This window comes from Pleurodeles waltl, chromosome 9 (assembly GCF_031143425.1).
Source record: "Pleurodeles waltl isolate 20211129_DDA chromosome 9, aPleWal1.hap1.20221129, whole genome shotgun sequence".
In the NCBI taxonomy this organism is placed as follows: domain Eukaryota; kingdom Metazoa; phylum Chordata; class Amphibia; order Caudata; family Salamandridae; genus Pleurodeles; species Pleurodeles waltl.
The window spans coordinates 876642446-876666661 of NC_090448.1; the positions used below are offsets into that span (position 1 = coordinate 876642446).

Below are 24216 nucleotides of genomic sequence, written 5' to 3' on the forward strand. Positions count from 1 at the left end.
AGCTACTCTGACTTGAGTTGAGTGACCATTTCTGACTGGAAGATGGTGAGGGGGCAGTCAGGAGTATTTGCACAGTTATCTGGTCAGCAAATTAGTCTGACGTCAATTCCTCACTTTACATCAAGACTGCCATAAACCTCAGTGGTGTGGTCCTTTTTGCTGGGGATGCAGGATGCTGAAAGATGCTCAAGGTGCGACTTTGGCCACAGGGGTCGGCGTTCCTCAAAGTCCTCTTTAACCCAGTAGAAGTCAAGGTGCAGCTGGGCTACCAATCTCCGGACACAGCAGGTCCAGCGCTATTCTTTAGTGAGGGCTAGTGTCAATCTTTGGCGATGGGTGCAACTGGGGTGGAGGTCTCCCTGGCTGCATGTCGGTGGTCAAGGGTGATTCCTTGCGAATGGCTGACAAGCCAGATGGCAGACTGCAACTTTTATGGCCCTGGTGGGGTCAGCAGACTGACCCTTGGAGTCACAGTTTCAGTTTGGGGCTCAGGAGCAAGTTTTCCGTGCCTTTAGGTAACTATGTAGCGCCCCCGCCTTGAAGTTTTTTTAATCAAACATTTTACTGCATTGATGTAGTCAAAGATGTCATGAGTGCCATAACTTGTGGGGTAATTAGCAGTGCATGTTGAGGTCGCAAGTTATTGTTACCTTAGGGCATGGTTATAGTAGCTTGAGATAACTCTAACTAGAACTGGTGAATTTCTATGGTTTGGTACGTTTAAAATGTGAGCCTAACTATAACGTTTCTGTAACCTTTGTTTTTTTTTTTTAAGTGAATTACAATGAATTTTGTAAATTCTATTTCCTAACTTTAACATCCTTGTAACCTTTGTTTTTTTCAGTGAATTTTTATTTTTTATTTTTTAACATAGAGTAATTTTCATTACTATAGGTTAAACCAACCATCGCCGCGCACGGCGAGTCCCTGCGGCCAACCCCTATAATCCACCCAAACCTGTGCTGCGCACAGCCTGTGGCTCTGCACAGTTGGGGGTTGGTTGTAGGCCCTCTTCCCACCCCCCTCCCCAAGTTGATCTCAGCCCTGGGGATCCTATCCCCCACGGCCTGGCCGAAACATTTTTTTTTTTTTTGGGGGGGGGCCTTGCAGCCCCCCTAAACAGGAGGATCTTGGCCCTGGGAACCCCATCCTCAAGGCCTGGCCATGTGACTTGGGAACCCCCCTCCCTCCCCCCCCCCCCGGCACCCAGTCTCCATGTTGGGGACCTTGGGGGGAGCCTGATTGCTCCTACGGTCCCATTTGCCTCCTCGCCTCCTGTGGGTGCCAGTTTTGCCATCACAGAGAAGGAACTTCTTGGCAGCTTCCTCTCTGTGATAGCAGTTTCCTCTGTGTGCCCTGCCTGACTCTCCGCGGGCAGGCAGACAGAGGTAACCTCTGCTCAGATGAAAGGAGAACTGTTTGACAGCTCTCCCTTCATCAGAACAGTGTTTGCTGTGGCTTGGTGAAAACTGTCAAAGCCCTCCCCCCCCCCCCCCCCCCCCCCCCCCCCCCCTTCCCGGCACCAAATTTACTGGATGCCCTGGGGAGGTGATGGTCTCTCGGGCTGTTTGGGGTGTGCACAGTCCCCCACGTTATATTCATTTAAAGCCCCAGGGAGGTGGCGGTTCCTGGGGCTGCAGGAGGGCCCCCTCCCACACTACAATAAACAATGCCCTGAGGAGGTGGATTCTGCAGCAGTTTTTAAGTGTTTTTGGCTCTCGGGTGGGGGGATCCCTCTGGGACCACAGCACCAGAGCTAAGTGGTCAGGATGTCCCTACCCTGGCCCCTTTTTTTTTTTTTGTGGGACTCAGATGAAGTAGAATCCCAACATGACTGCCAACACATCTTGTTAAAGTGTTGGCAGCCAATCAGATCTCAGCACGAGATTGGAGGGGGGTCACAAATCCTTTGCATCCCTAGATATACAAATTTGGATGTCTGTTAATTTAAAATTACTGAACGGATGTACACCAGATAACAAAAAGGTCTCTTTGTAGACCAAGATCTACCTTTCTTCCAAATTTGGTGTTATTCCGTTGAGTAGTTTCAGTGATTATGCTGTTCAAAATCCCTATGGAAAAAATCAGTGGGGAAACTCATTGGCTCCCACCCCTTTTTCTTGGCCTGCTTGATGGATTACCCCCAAAACATTCCAGACCGCAGCTGAAGTGCCCCAGAGCTAAAAGGTATTTCACTGGATCCATGGATATGGTGATTAAAAGAAAAAAAAAAGTGCGGTCCCCAGTGCTTGTTTTTGTGAGGCCCCCGGATAGGCCAAGGTCAGGGTCATTGCCATTTTAATGTGGGGGGGGGGGGTGCTGGCCCTCCTGTTGCCCTGGGGACTGCCATGGGCAAATAAACAGTGGAATGCAGGTGGGCCACCCGTCTGGCCCAGGCACCACCACCTCCCTGGGGCTTTTATCAAATGAAATACGGGGGGCTGCTTGGCCACTGCCATGTCCTCTGAGCTTTTAACAAATATAATGTGGGGGCATGGCCCCCAAAGCCTCGGGGACCACCATCTCTGTGGGGCTTTACTAGAAATATTAAGGGGGGTCAGTTGCAAACCCCGAGCCCCAGGAACACCACCACCTCCTCCGGGCTAGATTACATTGGAGAGGGGCAGCGCTGCTTTGTGCCAGGGTGCCCAACCTCAGGACATAGCTGTTTGCTTTTGCTTGGTGGGAGCTGACAGCCCCCACCAAGCAAACAAAGTCCACTTTCTGACAGGGGAAGCTGTCAAACAGCTCCCTCACTCAGAAAAAAGAGTTAATCTGTTTTTCTCACCCCACCCCCGCAATAATAGGATGGAAGAGAGATTGTCATTGCAATGACCTCAACGACTAAAACTAGCAAGATGTTTGGGACGAATGTTATGGTGTTGTCACTCAGTAAATGGAAGGTTCAAATCCTAGTATCGCTTGGCAGTGCATTAATATTATTATTATTATTATTATTATTATTATTATTATTATTATTATTATTATTATTATTGTTATATATATTTTTTTTTATTCACTAGTGATTTGACTGTTAAACCTTCCTAGTGATGGAACATTCACGTTTCTTTACTTTCACATGTGTGGGTTGAATGTCATAGGTGTGCAGGGATGTGGAATTCCTATCGCCCGACACCCGGGACATATTGTTTGGGGTCAAGGGCAACAAGTTTTCGTGTTTATTTTGTCCTTGGGACAAGTAGGCCCAACACCCTGCAGCACAAACCCTTAGGCTGCCAGTTTGCAGAGAGGGGAATTGTCTGCAGTTGAGGTAATATGTGTGTCCAAAAGTGTTTTTTTTTTTTTTTTTTTTCAAACATATTTTTATTAACTGTTCACTGTTTTACATATGTAGATCTGTTTGTGGCAACATCTTATTCTTATGATGTATATCAACCATGCAGTTTGTACTTCTGTTGTGCTTTACAGATATTGTGGTACACAGTCTCTTGTTCTTTTGATTATCATATAGCATTCATTAATCACTCACTATTACCAGCACATTAACTGTTCAGTTTTTTGGGGGTCATTCCTTTCCATGTCTCCTGTTACCATTTTGTATTTTGTGACCTTATAACAGATTTAACTCAACTTCGAACTATGTATAAACTTATTGGCTTGTGTGGGTGGGTCTGTGGAGCGATTAAAGGGAGGTTCTGCCGGGGCGTGTCTAATTGTGCGGGGATGGCCAGCCATCTACGCCCCCCCCCCTTCCAGCATCTATTTGGTTATTGTGTCAAGTTCTGTTTTACCCTATGTCATTGCATGTAGCCTGGTGGGGAACCTGACATTTCCCTAGTTCTGATTACGGGGACCTTCCCCATCGGTCACGCCTATTGAGCATATTAGTCAACTCACCCTATCCCCTCGGGGGCTATCGATCTCTTCATTAGGTCATCCCAATTTGTCACTAGGTTCTCCCATTCCGGAGCAATGGGGGTCTGGCGAATTCCCTTTGCCTCCTCAGCTTTAAGGACCTGCAGTTCAGCCCTGGACCATCTCGTGACATCGCCTTTCCATTCAGTCAGTGAGGGGTGGCCGGGGGACTTCCAGCCCTACGTAATCAGTCTTTTATAAAGGGCCAAAGTAAGGTCCAGGAAACTACCCCTGACTTTCCCCCACAGGGCGCTGGCCCTGAGGCCCAGCAAGCACATAGTAGGGGTTGGCTGTAGCTCCGCCTCAAACAGCCCTGACAGGACCACCATCATTGCACTCCAACCAGTCTGAAGCACCGTACATCCCCATATCATGTGGTCAAAGTCAGCCTCCCCGTCCCCACATCTGGGGAACGTCCTAGGGGTCCCCCCATAAATGCGGTGCAGCCGGTGAGGGGTGAGGGGTGAGGTATGTTCTGTGTAGGTAGTTGTATTGGATGTATCTTAGTCTCGTGTTGCGTGAGATCGTCCGGGGATAAGCTAGTGTTCTGGTCCACTCTGTCTCAGACAGGTCCCGCCCAACTGTCCCCACCCATTTTTCTCTTAGGGAATGCAGAGGGTCTATCGCAGCCTCTATTTGGGCCCGGTATATTTTAGCAACCAAATGAGGTTCCTCTCCTGTTGTCAACAGAAGGTGCAACACCCCGTGGACAGCGGGTTCCGCATTAATCGTGTCCCAGTGGTCCTTCAGAGTATGCACCAACTTCCTAAAGAGCAAAAATTGTCCTGAGGTACTCCCCCCCCTCGGATATTCGGATATGTCAGTGAAGCTCCTCATCACTCCTTCCTTGAATAGCCCCCCAACTGTCATCACTCCTGCTCTCGTCCATAGTCCCAGTCCTAGCCCCCCAGTTCCCTTACTCCCTGGTCCAGGGCGAGGACCGCTAGCGGCAAAGCCGGGGAGTATGGTGGGCCCACTCCGACCCTTTTTGTGCACCGTTTCCAACATTTCATTGCAACACTACACATTATGTTGTCCCCTAGGGGGGCAATCTTCCTGCCTGCCATGCGTGCCACGATCCGAGCTGTGTCTAATTCACCGTGTGCGGTACACAAGTCCAGATGTCCCCTACCCGCTAGCCAGCCAGCCACCCATTGTAACTGGGATGCCAGATAATATGCCTCGAAGTCAGGGGCACCCAGTCCTCCAATATGGGTCGGTCTACAGATGGTCGACAGCGCCGTTCGTCTACGACAATCATCCCATACCAACTCCCTGAGCAGAGTATTCAACTCGAGAAACCATGCAGAGGGGACCTGTAGTGGTAAGTTAGCGAAGTAGTAGAGGAGGCGGGGGAGCATAATCATTTTAGAGAGCGCCACTCTGGCCATTATTGTTAGCTTCAGTGAACGCCAGAACCCAACCGAGGACCGCAGGGATCTGAGTGTCCTACCAAGATTACCATCCCGGAGGTCGCTCAGTTCGTGAAATATCTGTATGCCCAGGTATTTAAAAGTCCGCGGGGCCCAGTTTACGTCCGCTGGGCATGTGTCAGGGCATACGCTGCCTGGCAGTACGGGGAACACAAATGTTTTCCTTCGATTAAGGCGAAGTCCAGACAACACCCCGAAGTCCTCCAGGATCCCCAACGCCCACGAGAGTCCGCTTGTCCCGTCCCTCAGGTAAATAAGTATGTCATCGGTATACAGGGAGACAATATGTTCAGCCGGACCCCAATCAATTCCCTTACCCACACCTTCCCATCGCAGCTGCGACGCTAGGGGCTCAATTGCCAGGGCAAATAGTAGTGGGGATAAGGGGCAACCCTGCCTGGTTCCCCGGTGTACTGGGTATGCCCTGGATATTGTTTTTCCCGTCTTCACTCTTGCCAGCGGGGATGAATACAACAGGTCCACCCATTTCACCCAACCCTCTCCGAGTCCCATTTTTAACATCACGGCCCTTAGATAGTCCCATCTGATTGAGTCGAAGGCCTTCTCGAAATCTACCGCTAGCAAGACCCCCGCCGGTAGTTTCAATTCTTTGGGCATGTGCAAAACGGTAAAAACCCGCCTTAGATTTAGGGAGGTGCTGCGGCCAGGAACAAAGCCGTTCTGGTCTGCATGTGCGAGCTTGGTCATAAGGGGGAGCAGCCGGCCAGCCATAATCTTGCTAAGGATCTTAAAATCGCTGTTTAGCATCGATAAAGGACGAAAGTCCGTCACCGATGCCTCCCTGGCATTTGTCTCGGGGAGTGGCACCACCAAGGCCTCCCGCAGCGTGTGCGGCAGCTCCCCACAGTGCAATGCCTCCGCGTACAACTCCATCAGCTGGGGAACCAGCAGGGACTTATATTTTTTGTAAAAATCCATGGGGAGGCCGTCAGTACCAGGGGTCCTCCCAGGGGCTAACTGCGCAATGGCCTCGTTTATCTCCTCCACTGTAACTGGTCCCCCCAGGCTATCTCTCTCCTCTGTGTTCAGTGTTGGCAGTGGGATTTGCTGCAGGTACTTGTCAAAAGTCTCCGCCCCCAGGTCGCACGTGATGGGCTCACTATGCCTGCCTGGGTGTACCAGCCACGCCAGCAGTCTCCCCGATCTGCCCTCCTCCGATTGTAGGGTTGCTAAGTATTTTTGCATGCTGTGGCACCTAAGCTGTTCTTCAATCCAGGAATGTTCTCTACGAGCACGGTTGTATTTCTCATTCTCCTGAGCTGCAGGTCCCTGTCTCAGCTCTCCCTCATGCATATCCTTCTCTAGGTCAATCAGTTCCTTTTCAAGTGTGCGCTTCATCCCTATCGACTGTCCCAAGCAGTAGCCCCTCGTCACCACCTTGAGTGCTTCCCATTCCGTGGCCCTGCAAGGGGTGGACCCACTGTTCGTCTCAATATATTCTGTTAGGTGGCAGCGCAGAGCCTCCCTGTACGCCTGGTCTTCAAGTGCTGCTGGGGTCAGTCTCCATGACGGTATGGGGGGTCTATCCTCCGATACCCTCATCGTCGCTAGCAAGGGTTTATGGTCGGACAGAGTGCGGGCAAGATATTCAGAGCGCGACATGTTATTTATCAGGCCCGCTGTGCAGACCACTCTATCAATTCTGGTATGCACCCGGTGGAGACTCGAGTAATACGAGTAGTCTCTAGCAGTTGGGTGATGCTCTTGCCAGACGTCCGCCAACCCCCACGCGTCCAACCATCCGCACATCCTTTTGGCTGTTTTGATTGTCGCTGCCCCCTGTAGAGGTGGGATAGACCTGTCCATGTTTATGTCTAGCACTGCGTTGAAGTCCCCCCCCAATTAATAGCTCTCCGGTGCTTTGACGTGTGAGGTGGCTCGACAGGCCTGTCATGAAGGGTACCTGGTCCTGGTTAGGGGCATAAATGCAACTTAAGACTATCGGTGTGCCGTGCAACCTCCCCTCTAATATCACAAACCTGCCCTCCCGGTCTGTGTTTGAAGTGTCTATTGTGAAAGGGACCCCGCTCTGATCCACACCAGTACACATAAGCTGAATATTCCGAGGCGAATACCTGCCCCCTCCATCTGCGTCTCAGTCTCTCTCCCTCCCCGGGTGCCAAGTGAGTCTCCTGTAGTAATGCCACCTGTACACCCCTCCTCTTTAAATAGGAGAGTATTTTATGTCTTTTAGCTGGTGTGCCCATCCCTCTAACATTCCATGTTAAGAGATTGTAGTCTGCCATCTCACTATATCAGTTTGGTAAAAATTTCCCCGGCTCTCCCGTGCCTCAGATTTGTCCTTTCGCATGTTCAGGTACTTGCTGTAGTCTGTTTCCACCACCCACTTTGCCATTTTAACTTGTAACTGTGTATCCCAACTCCCAATCCCCAGGGCGCCTCCCAAACTGTAGGTTGCCCAGTAAACTGTGCAACAGTGCAACTTGTTCAAACACTTATCAGCAGTACTCGCCAGTCTGTTCAGATAGGCGAAGTTCTGGTCCGGGGGTGGCCAGGTCCGGAGGGGCTGTTTGTTCCCATGTCTTGCCTTATCTCCAGGGCCCGCGGTAAGTCCGAGTCCGCCAAGTTCATCAGCCGTTTGTGGGGTCCCCTTCGGGGCGCGGGCCCAGCGCTCCAGTTCTTCAACAGAGGACACCAATGTGTCGTCCGATCCCTCCCCAGAGCCCTCCTGGGGAGACGTTTCTCCGCCCACGTGAGCCACTGCTTCCAGGGCTGCTTTTCTGCCTTTCTCCTTCTGTGTTTGCGTAGGCGCAAGCCGGTCCTTGGGCTTCCGTCCCCTCTGGGCCCGGCGAGCCCTGTGCTCATGCGGGCCCTCTCCTGTTGACCTTCCCGCCTGGGAGCCATGTGACTCCAGCCATTCCTACTCTTCCTCAGGGGACTGGAGGAACGTAGTCTTCCCTTCCAGCAGCACTCTTAATCTGGCTGGGTAGAGTAGCGAGTATTGGATCCCTTCTTCTCTTAAGGCTCTCTTGACTGTCAGAAACAAGGCTCGCTTGTTTTGAACCTCCAGTGTGAAGTCCGGGAATAGTGTCACCTCCCCGTTTGCAACTTTAAATGGGCCTGATTCTCTGGCCTTCTGCAGGAGGATGTCTCTGTCTCTATAATGTAATAGTTTAGCGATCACAGCACGGGGGGCCTAGCGGGAGCAAGTGGCCTCAACGGCACTCGATGCGCCCGCTCCAGCGTATAGAAGGGAGTCAGGCGCCCGGGCGCCACTGTCGTGTTGAACCATTTCTCCAGGAATTCCACCATGCTCGCCCCCTCGGCCCCCTCCGGGAGGCCCACCACGCGTACATTATTCCTTCTGTTCTTCCACTCCGCGTCCTCAGCTTTCTTTTCGAGGCGCGTCACTCTGTCAACAAGGGAAGTCGCCTCAGCCGCCAGGTCTTTCTGTTTCGGCGCAATGTCCGCCAATGCGGATTCTGTTTCTTTGACTCTGTCTACCAGTTTGTGGTGATCCGCTCTCAGCAGACTCACCTCAGCTGCGACCTGGCTGATCTCCCGCTGTAACGTTGTCTTCAATCGCCCGAGTATTTTATCTAGGGTGTCCTGCACTTTGATCTGTGAGTGGTCCTGCGGGCTTGCTTCTTTGCGCTCAGGCGGAACCACGGGGTCCATGGTTCTGTTCTTGTGTTGACTCTTGGGGGGGCATCGAACGGGTAGTGGGTCACACCCCAAGGGCCCAGACAGCAGCCCCAGCGTTATCGTAAGCTCCTCTCCGTGTCCTCACGCCCTATACTCCGTAGGCCGCTCCTCAACCCCTAGGCAGTCCCGAACAGGTTCCTGATACCTCGCCGGACCCTTCTGTTTTTGGGCTGCAGTGCTGGGGGCTCCACGTTGTCGATTTGTGGCTAACTGCTAGTCTGTTCAGCTCTTCAATGCACTACGTGTCCTGGGTTATACTCCTCCGTCTGGGCCCTTTAGAGCGTCGTACGCCCAGCCCGGTCACCCTTCCCCTTGGCACCGATACCGCCTCCTTCTTGTTCCACTCGTGGCGCCAGAATCACGTCCAGGCGCACTCAAGCACCCCTCGGATCATATTCTCTTCAGGTACTCCGCCCACCATACTGCTCACTCAGGGGTTGTTGGCACTCTAGGGTACCCGGGGGGGGACTGTGATTTCCATCTGCCGGGCAAACTGCCCATCACTCCCCTCCGCGGGGCATGTCCCCTCACTCACCCGCTCCGCAGGGTGTTCCTTTCTCTCGCTGGCTTAGTCTTGTCAGGGGGTCAGCCTCACTCTGTCTCCAGGCCGGCTCCCGGAGACCCAGTTCAGTGCGCTCACAGGCTGTCCCAGGCCGGGTCTCACCTCCATCGGCCACACCGGCCCACCACGATCTCCTCTGGGCCCACCGGGGTCCACAATCTATTGGCCTCGCCGCCGCACTGGTCGCCATCGGGCCCAGTCCTCTTCAGTCCGTCAAACGGCTTCGCTGCGTGTCCAGGGGCCGTGCCGCCACCACAGTAATATGGTGCTCCGCCATGATCGCGGGCCGTCCCCAACGTTTTCAGGGGCCGTGCCCGAGTCCAGGAGCAGCGCTGCTCCTCCGCCCGATGGGACGCACCTTCATCCGGGCCCTCAGGCCCCCACCGGCACCTCTGCTGCAGCGGGGAGACTCGTCCAGAGTCCCCCGCTGTTCTCGGGCCGTCCGCCTCTAAACCGCGTCAGCCCGCGGCTCGACGTGAGGCCGCGGCTTCAGGCGCGAGTGCAGGCCCCGGCCTTCTCTCACGCGATCGGCTAGGTCCGCCCGCAAGCACCCTCCGGGGCCGCCACAGGGGCCCGGTCACGCCCGGTACCGGCCCACCGTTCTGCACCTCTGCGCAGACCCCGATCTGCCCAGAGAGAGCGCGTTTCTGCTCAATTTCCAGCCGGCCCCTCCGGAGCGAGGAAATCAGCTGTGCACCATCTCTGAATCCTAGGCCACGCCCCCCATGTGTGTCCAAAAGTTAATGCTGTTCGAACTTGTATTTATGGTTCATTAGTTAAAAGCCTTCATTATTAGGTACAAAATTGTAAATAAACTTTTTAAAGTCACACTGCACTACTGACAGTGGTTCCATTAAAAAAAAAAAAAAGCACACACTTGTTTGAAAAGTTTAATAATATGAGGCTAACTATAATGCTCCCAGAATGCCCTCTGATTAGATTCTATTTGCAGCAGCTTGTAAGCAAGAGTTATGATTCTTTGCTTTCAAAATTCAATGTTTAGGAAAAAAAAAAAAATTGCTACTAATTTTAGGTATTAATTCTTTGAAGCGTCATTTAGTAAAATGTATTGATGCGTGCTAGTATTTCCAAAAAATATTCCTAATTGAAAGTCAGTGTAACTATTTTCAACAAGATTATAAGAAGCAAAAAAATAAACAAGCACTGACAAAGCCAACCGATCTACATTTGTTTGTGTGCGTCTTTTGGTTTTGTCAATGCGTGTCTTGACATGGCTTGTGTAACACTTTATTGTTGTAGGAGCTGCCAGCCCTTACATTTGGTATATGTCTTTCAATTAGTGGCTTTCATGAATTCACTAGAACTTACAGAAGTAGACCAAGAAATCATACTCTTAGAACATATTTGTGAAATGTATTTTAGCATGAACAAATATGCATGTGTAGATTTGTCCATGTGAAAATCTACTGAGCGTTTACAAGTTCACTTTACGTCCAACCTCTTCTCTTTCCCCAACCCTGGAAGAACTTCTACTTCTGCCCTTACTCTTTATGGGAAAAGATTAGAGAAGAGCTGGTGAAAATCCTTAAAACATGCAAGATAGTAGGTTTGCAGATTCAAAGGCATTCCAGCCCTGGAACTATTGTTCACTGCTTCCTCCAGCCCCAGTATGTAGATCTGTGGAAAGGGGGCAAAATAAAGAAATTGCTATAGTAGGGATTGAAATTGGAAGTATTCAAGGCCTGCTATAATAGTAGCCCTAACATGATTAGAGAGGCTATTTTCAGAGCTCTCACTTAATGATATTGCTACCATTTAATTTAATTTAAACTTCAGAAGTTAGAGGTTCGTGCTGAAAGGTTATCTCACTAGTTTTAAACAACATACTTTTTTTATTTGTCCTTAAATATATCATTTTTCGTATATCATTCATCAAAGCCTAAATCTCTTGTCTCTCTCTCTCGCTCTCTGTTGCTGCAGGCCTGGCCCTGCGACCAGCCCCACTGGTGCAAGGTTGGGTGGTTATAGTGGTTTGGCCGCAGGGCCTGGCCTCCGGCCAACCGCTGGTGGCTGGATTGACATATAGGAATGAAAATTTACTTTACGTCAAAAAAAAACCATAGAAATTCCCTAAATAAATTGAAGGTTACAGGGACTTTATGGTTAGGTTCTTAATTTACTTGTACAAAAACATAGAAATTCACCAGTTATAGTCATCTCAAATGACTATAACTTGTGCCCTAAGGTAACCAAAACTCACGCCCTCGCCAGGTACTGCTGATTACCCCACAAATTACGGCACTCTTTACATCTTTGATAACATCATTGATAATATCAATGTAATATTTGCATTAAAATTTTTGAGGAAAAAACTGCATGACGCGGGTGCGAGTTAGTTAGCTTAGGGCATGAGTTATTGTTATTTGAGATAACTATACCTGGTGAATTTCTATGTTTTTGTACAAGTAACATCAGAACCTAACAATAACGTCGCTGTAAGCTTTGTTTTTTAAGTGTCTATAAAATATATAGTTGCAGTTGGTCTATTTATAGCGACGTGCCTAACTGCCGGTGCTGTGTTAGGATTCAGACCAAAATCCTTCCAATAACCAGCAAAGAAACGACACTGCACATCCAGAGGCTATGATCTGTCCTTTGATTTCAAAACGAAAGCTTTTAAACAGACACCACGATGCGTTTCGACGACAAAGTCTTCTTGGTGGTTTGCGTCTGCTTTTTTCATTTCACCCATCTGATTTAGAGCTGGGCGCTCTGGGATATAAAGTCCACATACACCCCACACCTGGGGGCCCTGATGTGAAATGCTCGTGCTGCGGTGAGCTTAATTACCATCTGATTAGTATGGTAGTATGTACTTTCCTTGCACGTTAGTTCAAATTGCTGGAAATAAATGTGCTTGCAAAAAGTATCCATTTCATTTTTTCTTTCCCAGTGACACTTTCCAAAGTATATTGCTGCACAAACAACCTTTCTTTCTTCTTCGAATTAGACGTGAAGTAATCACTGTCCATGTGTTACAAGCAGTTCGTGCCTCAGTGTTATTAAATAATTAGCTCTCTCCGGGGTTATTTCAACCATCTGATTTAGAACTGGGCACTCTGGGATATAAAGTCCACATGCACGAGCATTTCACATCTAATTGGTATGGTAGTATGTACTTTCCTTTCACGTTAGTTCAAATTACTGGAAATAAATGTGCTTGCAAATAATGTCCATTTCATGTTTTCTCTTTCCCAATATCACTTTCCAAAGTATATTGCCGCACAGACGACCTTTCTTTCTTCTTCAAATTAAACGTCCTTTATGCCGGGCACTGTCGCTATTTGAATTCACAAACAGTTGCAGTTGGTCTATTTCTAGCGACGTGCCTAACTGCCGGTGCTGTGTTATGATTCAGACCAAAATCCTTCCAATAACCATCAAAGAAACGACACTGCACTCCATGAGGCTATAATCTGTCCTTTAATTACAAAATGAAATCTTTTGAACAGACACCCAGACGCGTTTCGACGACAGTCGTCTTTTTGGTGGTGTGCGTCTGCTTTCTCCATTTCATTTCAACCATCTTCTTTAGAGCTGGACTGTTTGTGAATTCAAATAGTGACAATGCCCGGTATAAAGGACTGGAGAATTTGAAGTTTGCAAGGCAATGCTTATTGCTTGCGTGTATACATATACAGGAAGAAACAATGGATTTTGGCTTCCAAAGCGCCTGGGTGCAACTTGGGATGAAGGCACGACCCCAAAAAATAATGGTGAGCAGTGCCGATCTTGTTTATAGTGCTGATGCGGCCCCTTGAGGGTCCGGAGACTTTAAGTGTCACATTATTTACATGCATCTGAAAGCATAGAGGGCAGGAGATTCCCTGGAGACAGCTAAATATACAACAACACTGGGGCACGAACTGCTTGTAAAACATGGACAGTGATTATCTCACGTTTAATTCGAAGAAGTAAGAAAGGTCGTCTGTGCGGCAATATACTTTGAAAAGTGATATTGGGAAAGAGAAAACATGAAATGGACATTGTTTGCAAGCACATTTATTTCCAGTAATTTGATCTAACTTGAAAGGAAAGTACATTCTACCATACTAATTAGATGTGAAATGTTATTGAGAGATCTGCTGTGAAGCAGACTAATAGAATCCAGGACAAGTTGCTAGTGTTGCTGTCATTTTGAGTCACAAGCGTGTTTTTTTTAAAAAAAATTTTTTAACCTCACTAGAGCTTCCCCAACGTAGAGAAATGCTATAAACTTGTAACTCCGTGAAAGATGCCTCTGCTGAAACTATTACTCTGGTAACTTTTCTTCACTCTGAATCATACATAAACCCCAGCATTTGAATTATTGAGTAATGGTAAAAGTTTCCTGTATGTGTTGTGTATGTTGTGTTATGTTAACCTTACTTTTAAGCATACTTTTCTTTCTTCCATGTGTGCAGGCAGAGCGACGTAGTTCCAGATGCTGTTCAAGGTCGCTCAGTGTGGATTGAAGATCTTCAGAGTTCGACAGCCGAACCATTCAGAATTGATAAAAAACCTGATCTGGCAAACTGGGAGTACAAGTCTGTATATCGAGGGGACATCGCAAGGTATGGAGGTGTGTGCTGTCATTAAGTTGACTTAGTGCCTTCATCATACAGATGATATGCTAAAGGCTCATATGAAGTTGTTTTTGGTTTCCAGGGCTGAGGTGTTTTATGGAGGGTCCTATATCTGCAGTATGTCTTCATTATTTTCAATTTCATTTTATTCTACATTCATCCTTACTTTCTAATAAAGGGTAGTGCTCCAGGAAGTCTAATATGTAGCCCCTTGCTAAGAGTATCTGCATTGAATTTCTAAAGGCACTCCTATCATCATCCTCCTAACCAGTGTGCGGATCTCCGCTATCCTGCCACTGGAATGCAGCCCTAATACACTTCTATTATCTGCTAAAGCTGCCCTTCATCTTCCTCTTGTGCCATGACAAACTAGATGCTTCTAAAATGGCTTTATAATTAATATTTTAAGCAAAATTTAGGATTTGACATTGTAAGACACCTGTTCCAGCATGTGCATATTCTCCTTTTAATGGTTGCGTCCAGCCTTTAGTTTACACTTCCAACCCCAGAGCTGATTAGCTCTCCTTGCAGGAGCGTTGGTCTAGTGGTAGTCTAATGTACTAAATATATAACCACCTGTGCATGCAAATAATTTTTCTTTCTACATTCTTGCATCCTCAAATTGCATGCTGTCTCAAAATATGTCCTCTAGATTACTAAAACCAAGCTTGAAATACTGACCTTTACTGAAAACAAATTCTAGCTGCCAAGTCTCCTTTTTATTTCAATTCGCCTTCTCCTTCCCCTCCATCTTCCTTGTCTCTTAATGTCTCTCTTGCTTTGTCTTTCGATGAGCACAACCTTATGTAAGTAACATGCATGTTTTCCTTAATCTCGATTAACGTATTTTTTGCAAATTGTCCACAATTTATTTGAAAGATCAGAACCTCTCCTTTTTTGGAAGTTCTGCCAATGCACCCTAACAGTACCTAATCTCCTCTAGCTCATCTATCGACCCCACCAAACCTTTGCAAGAACTGGCATACCCACCCAATAATGACCTCATATAACCCCTTAACTATTAGCTATTAATTTAATCTACTAATATGAAACTACTAAATGCATGATATAGGTTGCTTGCACAGATAAGATTAATCTCAGTAACCAACAATAACCAGTGTCACTTGACTAACCACTAACCTTGGGCTGCAGAGCAGAGTGCTGTCTGTTGTGAAGAGCTTAAACGCCTCTTGTAGGAAGTTGGCTCTGTATGTGCTATTTCAAAGTAAGGAATAGAATGCACAGAGTCCAAGGGTTCCCCTTAGAGGTAAGATAGTGGCAAAAAGAGATAATACTAATGCTCTATTTTGTGGTAGTGTGGTCGAGCAGTAGGCTTATCAAAGGAGTAGTGTTAAGCATTTGTTGTACATACACACAGGCAATAAATGAGGAACACACACGCAGAGACAAATCCAGCCAATAGGTTTTGTTATAGAAAAATATATTTTCTTAGTTTATTTTAAGAACCACAGGTTCAAATTCTACATGTAATATCTCATTTGAAAGGTATTGCAGGTAAGTACTTTAGGAACTTTGAATCATTACGTTAGCATGTATACTTTTCACATAAAACACAATAAGCTGTTTTAAAAGTGGACACAGTGCAATTTTCACAGTTCCTGGGGGAGGTAAAGTATTGTTAGTTTTGTCAGGTAAGTAAATCACTTACAAGTCTCAGGTTTGGGTCCAAGGTAGCCCACCGTTGGGGGTTCAGAGCAACCCCAAAGTTACCACACCAGCAGCTCAAGGCCGGTCAGGTGCAGAGGTCAAAGAGGTGCCCAAACCACATAGGCTTCAATGGAGAGAAGGGGGTGCCCCGGTTCCGGTCTGCCAGCAGGTAAGTACCCGCGTCTTCGGAGGGCAGACCAGGGGGGTTTTGTAGGGCACCGGGGGGGACACAAGTTCACACAAAAAGTACACCCTCAGCGGCACTGGGGCGGCTGGGTGCAGTGTAGAAACAAGCGTCGGGTTTTCAATGTAAATCAATGAGAGACCAAGGGATCTCTTCAGCGTTGCAGGCAGGCAAGGGGGGGGGCTCCTCGGGGTAGCCACCACCTGGACAAGGGAGAGGGCCTCCTGGGGGTCACTCCTGCACAGGAGTTCCGTTCCTTTAGGTGCTGGGGGCTGCGGGTGCAGGGTCTTTTCCAGCCGTCGGGAAATGGAGTTCAGGCAGTCGCGGTCAGGGGGAGCCTCGGGATTCCCTCTGCAGGCGTCGCTGTGGGGGCTCAGGGGGGACAACTTTGGTTACTCACGGTCTCTGAGTCGCCGGAGGGTCCTCCCTGAGGTGTTGGTTCTCCACCAGTCGAGTCGGGGTCGCCGGGTGCAGTGTTGCAAGTCTCACGCTTCTTGTGGGGAGTTGCAGGGGTCTTTAAATCTGCTCCTGGAAACAAAGTCGCAGTTCTTTTGGAGCAGTGCCGCTGTCCTCGGGAGTTTCTTGTCTTTCTTGAAGCAGGGCAGTCCTCAGAGGATTCAGAGGTCGCTGGTCCCTTGGAAAGCGTCGCTGGAGCAGGTGTCTTTGGAAGGCAGGAGACAGGCCGGTAAGTCTGGGGCCAAAGCAGTTGGTGTCTTCTGGTCTTCCTCTGCAGGGGTTTTTCATCTCAGCAGTCCTCTTCTTCTTGTAGTTTCAGGAATCTAATTTGGGGTTCAGGGGAGCCCTTAAATACTAAATTTAAGGGCGTGTTTAGGTCTGGGGGGTTAGTAGCTAATGGCTACTAGCCCTGAGGGTGGGTACACCCTCTTTGTGCCTCCTCCCAAGGGGAGGGGGTCACATTCCTATCCCTATTGGGAGAATCCTCCTTCTACAAGGTGGAGGATTTCTAAAAGTCAGTCACCTCAGCTCAGGACACCTTAGGGGCTGTCCTGACTGGCCAGTGACTCCTCCTTGTTTTTCTCATTATCTCTCCTGGACTTGCCGCCAAAAGTGGGGGCTGTGTCCAGGGGGCGGGCATCTCCACTAGCTGGAGTGCCCTGGGGCATTGTAACACAAAGCTTGAGCCTTTGAAGCTCACTGCTAGGTGTTACAGTTCCTGCAGGGGGGAGGTGTGAAGCACCTCCACCCAGAGCAGGCTTTGTTTCTGTCCTCAGAGAGCACAAAGGCTCTCACCGCATGAGGTCAGACACTCGTCTCTCAGCAGCAGGCTGGCACAGACCAGTCAGTCCTGCACTGAACAATTGGGTAAAATACAGGGGGTATCTCTAAGATGCCCTCTGTGTGCATTTTTTAATAAATCCAACACTGGCATCAGTGTGGGTTTATTATTCTGAGAAGTTTGATACTAAACTTCCCAGTATTCAGTGTAGCCATTATGGAGCTGTGGAGTTCGTTTTTGACAGACTCCCAGCCCATATACTCTTATGGCTACCCTGCACTTACAATGTCTAAGGTTTTGCTTAGACACTGTAGGGGCATAGTGCTCATGCACATATGCCCTCACCTGTGGTATAGTGCACCCTGCCTTAGGGCTGTAAGGCCTACTAGAGGGGTGACTTACCTATGCCACAGGCAGTGGGAGGTTGGCATGGCACCCTGAGGGGAGTGCCATGTCGACTTAGTCATTTTCTCCCCATCAGCACACACAAGCTGGCAAGCAGTGTGTCTGTGCTGAGTGAGGGGTCCCTAGGGTGGCATAAGACATGCTGCAGCCCTTAGAGACCTTCCCTGGCATCAGGGCCCTTGGTACCAGAGGTACCAGTTACAAGGGACTTACCTAGGTGCCAGGGTTGTGCCAATTGTGGAAACAATGGTACATTTTAGGTGAAAGAACACTGGTGCTGGGGCCTGGTTAGCAGGGTCCCAGCACACTTCTCAGTCAAGTCAGCATCAGTATCAGGCAAAAAGTGGGGGGTAACTGCAACAGGGAGCCATTTCTTTACACAAGCCCCCCCAGCCCACAGGCCAGGAGACTCAGCCAAAGCTGGGAGAGTCTTCCTAGTCTGTCAGGCGAGGAAGAGTAGAGGAAATAGGCTGGTTTGTTGCAGGGCCTACTCTGCCTTACATCCTCCTGCTCAGGTCATTCCCTCTGGGGAACTGACCCACTTCCACAGTGATAGGACCTAGTCTGAACTGCCTCTTGTCTGTGCTTTTTATGTCTTCACCCATTCTCTCTATTTTGGGGTTAGAGGTATCCACCTCTGCTAATCTTATCTTAGCCAGGGTCACCCCTAGCTTACCCAAAGAGGTTACCCAGAGCTGGAGTAACCCCACCATGACCAACAGGGTCAGGGGGCCTAACTTGCTATTTGGCATGGGGTCAGACCACCATGCCAAGGATAGTGCAGCCATAAAGGCTAACACCCAGCAGAGACCACTAACAGCTGTCAGTGCCCAGAACCACACCTTTAGCTCTTCACCTACAAGGGAAGGGGCTAAGTTACAGGCTTCTTTGGGTTCAGGGTGCCTGTCTGCTGTATTAGAGTGGGGGGTTACCACATCTTGTAGTAAACACCCTTCTTCCACTCTTTCTTCTGTTAGCTGAGGAGCCACACACTCAGGCTTAACAGTTGCCTGACTAGCCAGGACTTCTTGTGGGTCAGGTTGGACTGTACCAGTGCCACCTTTGGAGTTCTCCCCTACTGGAGCAGAATCTCCTTGGCTTGCTGGAACCTTGGCTAAAGGTTGCCCACTTTTCCTATTCTGTTTTCTTTTCTTTTTCTTCCGTGGCCTACTTGCAGTTACTGCAGGGGCAGGACCTCCAGAATCCTTGGGAGAGGACTGGCACTGGACCAGTTCCTCTCTTGGGCTCTGACTAACCTCTGGGTAGTCATTTCCAAGGAGACAATCAAGGGGGAGGTCTGTACTGACTACCACCCTTCTCCAGCTAAAAGTCCCACCCACTTCTATGGGCACAAAAGCCACAGGCCTATCAGTGACCCTGTCTGGGCTAACTCTTACTCTGGCAGTCTCACCTGGGATGTACTGGTTTGAGAACACCAGCCTGTCATGCACAATGGTGTGACTGGCACAAGTGTCTCTCAGGGCAGTGGCTGGGATTCCATTCACCAGTAGGTGGTGGAAGTGTCTACTTCCCTCTGGAATCTCCAACTCACCTGTTGGGCCCTTTTTCCAGTTGAAAGCTATGAAGACCTCCTCGTCTGAGGAGTCATCCCCAATGGCTACACTGGCTACCCCTGGGATTTTGCTAGGGGGTTTGTTTTTGGGACAAGAAGTGTCCTTGGTGTGGTGCCCTGTCTGTCTACAGTTATGGCACCATGCCTTAGTGGCATCCCAGTTCTTACCCTGGTACCCACCTTTGTTTTGGGTTGTGTCTTGGGACCCACCCACCTGTTCTGGTTTTTGGGGGCCTACAGAGGACTCTTTTTCTTTATTTCTAGTGTCACCCACTTTCTCCTGGGGAGGCTTTGTACCCCCTTTCTTTTGGTCACCCCCAGTGGAAGTTTTGGTTACCCTAGTCTTGACCCAATGGTCCGCCTTCTTTCCCAATTCTTGGGGAGAAATTGGACCTAGGTCTACCAGATACTGATGCAACTTTTCATTGAAGCAGTTACTTAAAATGTGTTCTTTCATAAACAAATTATAAAGCCCAACATAGTCATGCACTTCATTTCCAGTTACCCAACCATCCAGTGTTTTCACTGAGTAGTCTACAAAATCAACCCAGGTCTGGCTCGAGGATTTTTGAGCCCCCCTGAATCTAATTCTATACTCCTCAGTGGAGAATCCAAAGCCCTCAATCAGGGTTCCCTTCATGAGGTCATAAGATTCTGCATCTTTTCCAGAGAGTGTGAGGAGTCTATCCCTACACTTTCCAGTGAACATTTCCCAAAGGAGAGCACCCCAGTGAGATCTGCTTACTTTTCTGGTTACACAAGCCCTCTCAAAAGCTGTGAACCATTTGGTGATGTCATCACCATCTTCATATTTAGTTACAATCCCTTTAGGGATTTTCAACATGTCAGGAGAATCTCTGACCCTATTTATGTTGCTGCCACCATTGATGGGTCCTAGGCCCATCTCTTGTCTTTCCCTTTCTATGGCTAGGATCTGTCTTTCCAAAGCCAATCTTTTGGCCATCCTGGCTAACTGGATGTCCTCTTCACTGGAGTTATCCTCAGTGATTTCAGAGAGGTTGGTCCCTCCTGTGAGGGAGCCAGCATCTCTGACTATTATGTTTGGAGTCAGGGCTTGAGAGGCCCTGTTCTCCCTAGATAGTGACTTGGAGGATGATTCCCCCCTACCAGTCCTATCATCATCCTCTGTGTTGCCATCCTCAGAGGGGTTGGCCTTTTTAAACTCTGCCAACAGCTCCTGGAGCTGTAGTTTGGAAGGTCTGGGGCCCATTGTTATTTTCTTTATTTTACAGAGTGACCTTAGCTCCCTCATCTTAAGATGGAGGTAAGGTGTGGTGTCGAGTTCCACCACATTCACATCTGTACTAGACATTATGCTTCTAAAAGTTGGAATACTTTTTAAGAATCTAAAAACTAGTTCTAGAATCTAATTCAAACTTTTACCAAACTTTTAAACTCTAAAAGAAATGCTAACAGGGACTAACACAAGGCCCTAGCAAGACTTTAAAGAATTTAGAAAAATTTCAAATTGCAAAAATCAATTTCTAATGACAATTTTTGGAATTTGTCGTGTGATCAGGTATTGGCTGAGTAGTCCAGCAAATGCAAAGTCTTGTACCCCACCGCTGATCCACCAATGTAGGAAGTTGGCTCTGCATGTGCTATTTCAAAGTAAGGAATAGCATGCACAGAGTCCAAGGGTTCCCCTTAGAGGTAAGATAGTGGCAAAAAGAGATAATACTAATGCTCTATTTTGTGGTAGTGTGGCCGAGCAGTAGGCTTATCAAAGGAGTAGTGTTAAGCATTTGTTGTACATACACACAGGCAATAAATGAGGAACACACACTCAGAGACAAATCCAGCCAACAGGTTTTGTTATAGAAAAATATATTTTCTTAGTTTATTTTAAGAACCACAGGTTCAAATTCTACATGTAATATCTCATTTGAAAGGTATTGCAGGTAAGTACTTTAGGAATTTTGAATCATTACGTTAGCATGTATACTTTTCACATAAAACACAATAAGCTGTTTTAAAAGTGGACACAGTGCAATTTTCACAGTTCCTGGGGGAGGTAAAGTATTGTTAGTTTTGTCAGGTAAGTAAATCACTTACAAGTCTCAGGTTTGGGTCCAAGGTAGCCCACCGTTGGGGGTTCAGAGCAACCCCAAAGTTACCACACCAGCAGCTCAGGGCTGGTCAGGTGCAGAGGTCAAAGAGGTGCCCAAAACACATAGGCTTCAATGGAGAGAAGGGGGTGCCCCGGTTCCGGTCTGCCAGCAGGTAAGTACCCGCGTCTTCGGAGGGCAGACCAGGGGGGTTTTGTAGGGCACCGGGGGGGGCACAAGTTCACACAAAAAGTACACCCTCAGCGGCACTGGGGCGGCCGGGTGCAGTGTAGAAAGAAGCGTCGGGTTTTCAATGTAAATCAATGAGAGACCAAGGGATCTCTTCAGCGTTGCAGGCAGGCAAGGGGGGGGCTCCTCAGGGTAGCCACAACCTGGACAAGGGAGAGGGCCTCCTGGGGGTCACTCCTGCACAGGAGTTCCGTTCCTTTAGGTGCTGGGGGCTGCGAGTGCAGGGTCTTTTCCAGCCGTCGGGAAATGGAGTTCAGGCAGTCGCGGTCAGGGGGAGCCTCGGGATTCCCTCTGCAGGCGTCACTGTGGGGGCTCAGGGGGGACAACTTTGGTTACTCACGGTCTCTGAGTCGCCGGAGGGTCCTCCCTGAGGTGTTGGTTCTCCACCAGTCGAGTCGGGGTCGCCGGGTGCAGTGTTGCAAGTCTCACGCTTCTTGTGGGGAGTTGCAGGGGTCTTTAAATCTGCTCCTGGAAACAAAGTCGCAGTTCTTTTGGAGCAGTGCCGCTGTCCTCGGGAGTTTCTTGTCTTTCTTGAAGCAGGGCAGTCCTCAGAGGATTCAGAGGTCGCTGGTCCCTTGGAAAGCGTCGCTGGAGCAGGTGTCTTTGGAAGGCAGGAGACAGGCCGGTAAGTCTGGGGCCAAAGCAGTTGGTGTCTTCTGGTCTTCCTCTGCAGGGGTTTTTCAGCTCAGCAGTCCTCTTCTTCTTGTAGTTTCAGGAATCTAATTTGGGGTTCAGGGGAGCCCTTAAATACTAAATTTAAGGGCGTGTTTAGGTCTGGGGGGTTAGTAGCTAATGGCTACTAGCCCTGAGGGTGGGTACACCCTCTTTGTGCCTCCTCCCAAGGGGAGGGGGTCACATTCCTATCCCTATTGGGAGAATCCTCCTTCTACAAGGTGGAGGATTTCTAAAAGTCAGAGTCACCTCAGCTCAGGACACCTTAGGGGCTGTCCTGACTGGCCAGTGACTCCTCCTTGTTTTTCTCATTATCTCTCCTGGACTTGCCGCCAAAAGTGGGGGCTGTGTCCAGGGGGCGGGCATCTCCACTAGCTGGAGTGCCCTGGGGCATTGTAACACGAAGCTTGAGCCTTTGAAGCTCACTGCTAGGTGTTACAGTTCCTGCAGGGGGGAGGTGTGACGCACCTCCACCCAGAGCAGGCTTTGTTTCTGTCCTCAGAGAGCACAAAGGCTCTCACCGCATGAGGTCAGACACTCGTCTCTCAGCAGCAGGCTGGCACAGACCAGTCAGTCCTGCACTGAACAATTGGGTAAAATACAGGGGGTATCTCTAAGATGCCCTCTGTGTGCATTTTTTAATAAATCCAACACTGGCATCAGTGTGGGTTTATTATTCTGAGAAGTTTGATACTAAACTTCCCAGTATTCAGTGTAGCCATTATGGAGCTGTGGAGTTCGTTTTTGACAGACTCCCAGCCCATATACTCTTATGGCTACCCTGCACTTACAATGTCTAAGGTTTTGCTTAGACACTGTAGGGGCATAGTGCTCATGCACATATGCCCTCACCTGTGGTATAGTGCACCCTGCCTTAGGGCTGTAAGGCCTACTAGAGGGGTGACTTACCTATGCCACAGGCAGTGGGAGGTTGGCATGGCACCCTGAGGGGAGTGCCATGTCGACTTAGTCATTTTCTCCCCATCAGCACACACAAGCTGGCAAGCAGTGTGTCTGTGCTGAGTGAGGGGTCCCTAGGGTGGCATAAGACATGCTGCAGCCCTTAGAGACCTTCCCTGGCATCAGGGCCCTTGGTACCAGGGGTACCAGTTACAAGGGACTTACCTAGGTGCCAGGGTTGTGCCAATTGTGGAAACAATGGTACATTTTAGGTGAAAGAACACTGGTGCTGGGGCCTGGTTAGCAGGGTCCCAGCACACTTCTCAGTCAAGTCAGCATCAGTAACAGGCAAAAAGTGGGGGGTAACTGCAACAGGGAGCCATTTCTTTACACCTCTTCAGGGGTAGTAAGTGCTATAAAAATACAATTACAATACAGTACATGCTGGGAAAAGTTCTGCTGTTTAGTGGTTGAGTTTGAAATAACATCTTCTATATAAGAGTTAAAAATTATGGCTGTTGACCTTTAACAGATGGAATGACTTTGCGTCAAAATCTACAACTTCCAAAACAATAAATCATACTAGATCAGGTTTGAATAACGGTGTAGTGTTCTGTCAGCAAATTATAGATAGTGAATTTGTGGCCTTTTTCTGTGTTTTAAATATAAGGAATGAGCAACATCCTAATTAGGGTTTGCCCAAAGTCTTACCCATGTTTCTTTTGATAACTATGCACAAGGAATCTAATTTTTGTCTTCAAGAAGAGTGCAAGGACTTTCAGTCTCAGGCATGTACGAGTTTCATAAAAAAACAGCTTTAAACATTTGGAGAGGATTCTCGTATTCTGTGCAATTGCTGCAGTACCAATTCTCAGAAGTCGAGCAGCACAATGTGGCCGAGCTTTGTAATGAGGAACCAAGGGAATCGAATCAGCATAGAGTCCGAAAAATTGGATTTCTTATGAAGAATTGGATGCTATCCAGGACCTTTTCCTTGTTTCACATAAAAAATGTACTGGGTCTTTGGACCACATTCTAAGCCTTAAAGCATGCATCCATGCTAAAAAGTGCATGAGACAAATGGTGCCAAGAAATTGCATGAAACCGGGATTTAA

General features: G+C 48.6%; 1 protein-coding gene across 1 annotated transcript in view; it reads left to right on the forward strand.

Moving 5' to 3' along the window:
• The window catches only part of NRDE2 (NRDE-2, necessary for RNA interference, domain containing), a 156561-nt gene that overhangs the window by 46393 nt on the left and 85952 nt on the right, over window positions 1-24216 (forward strand). Inside the window, exon 4 of the mRNA XM_069208189.1 lies at window positions 13983-14132. Coding sequence (XP_069064290.1) covers window positions 13983-14132 — 150 coding nt within the window. The remainder of the gene's footprint in view (window positions 1-13982; window positions 14133-24216) is intronic.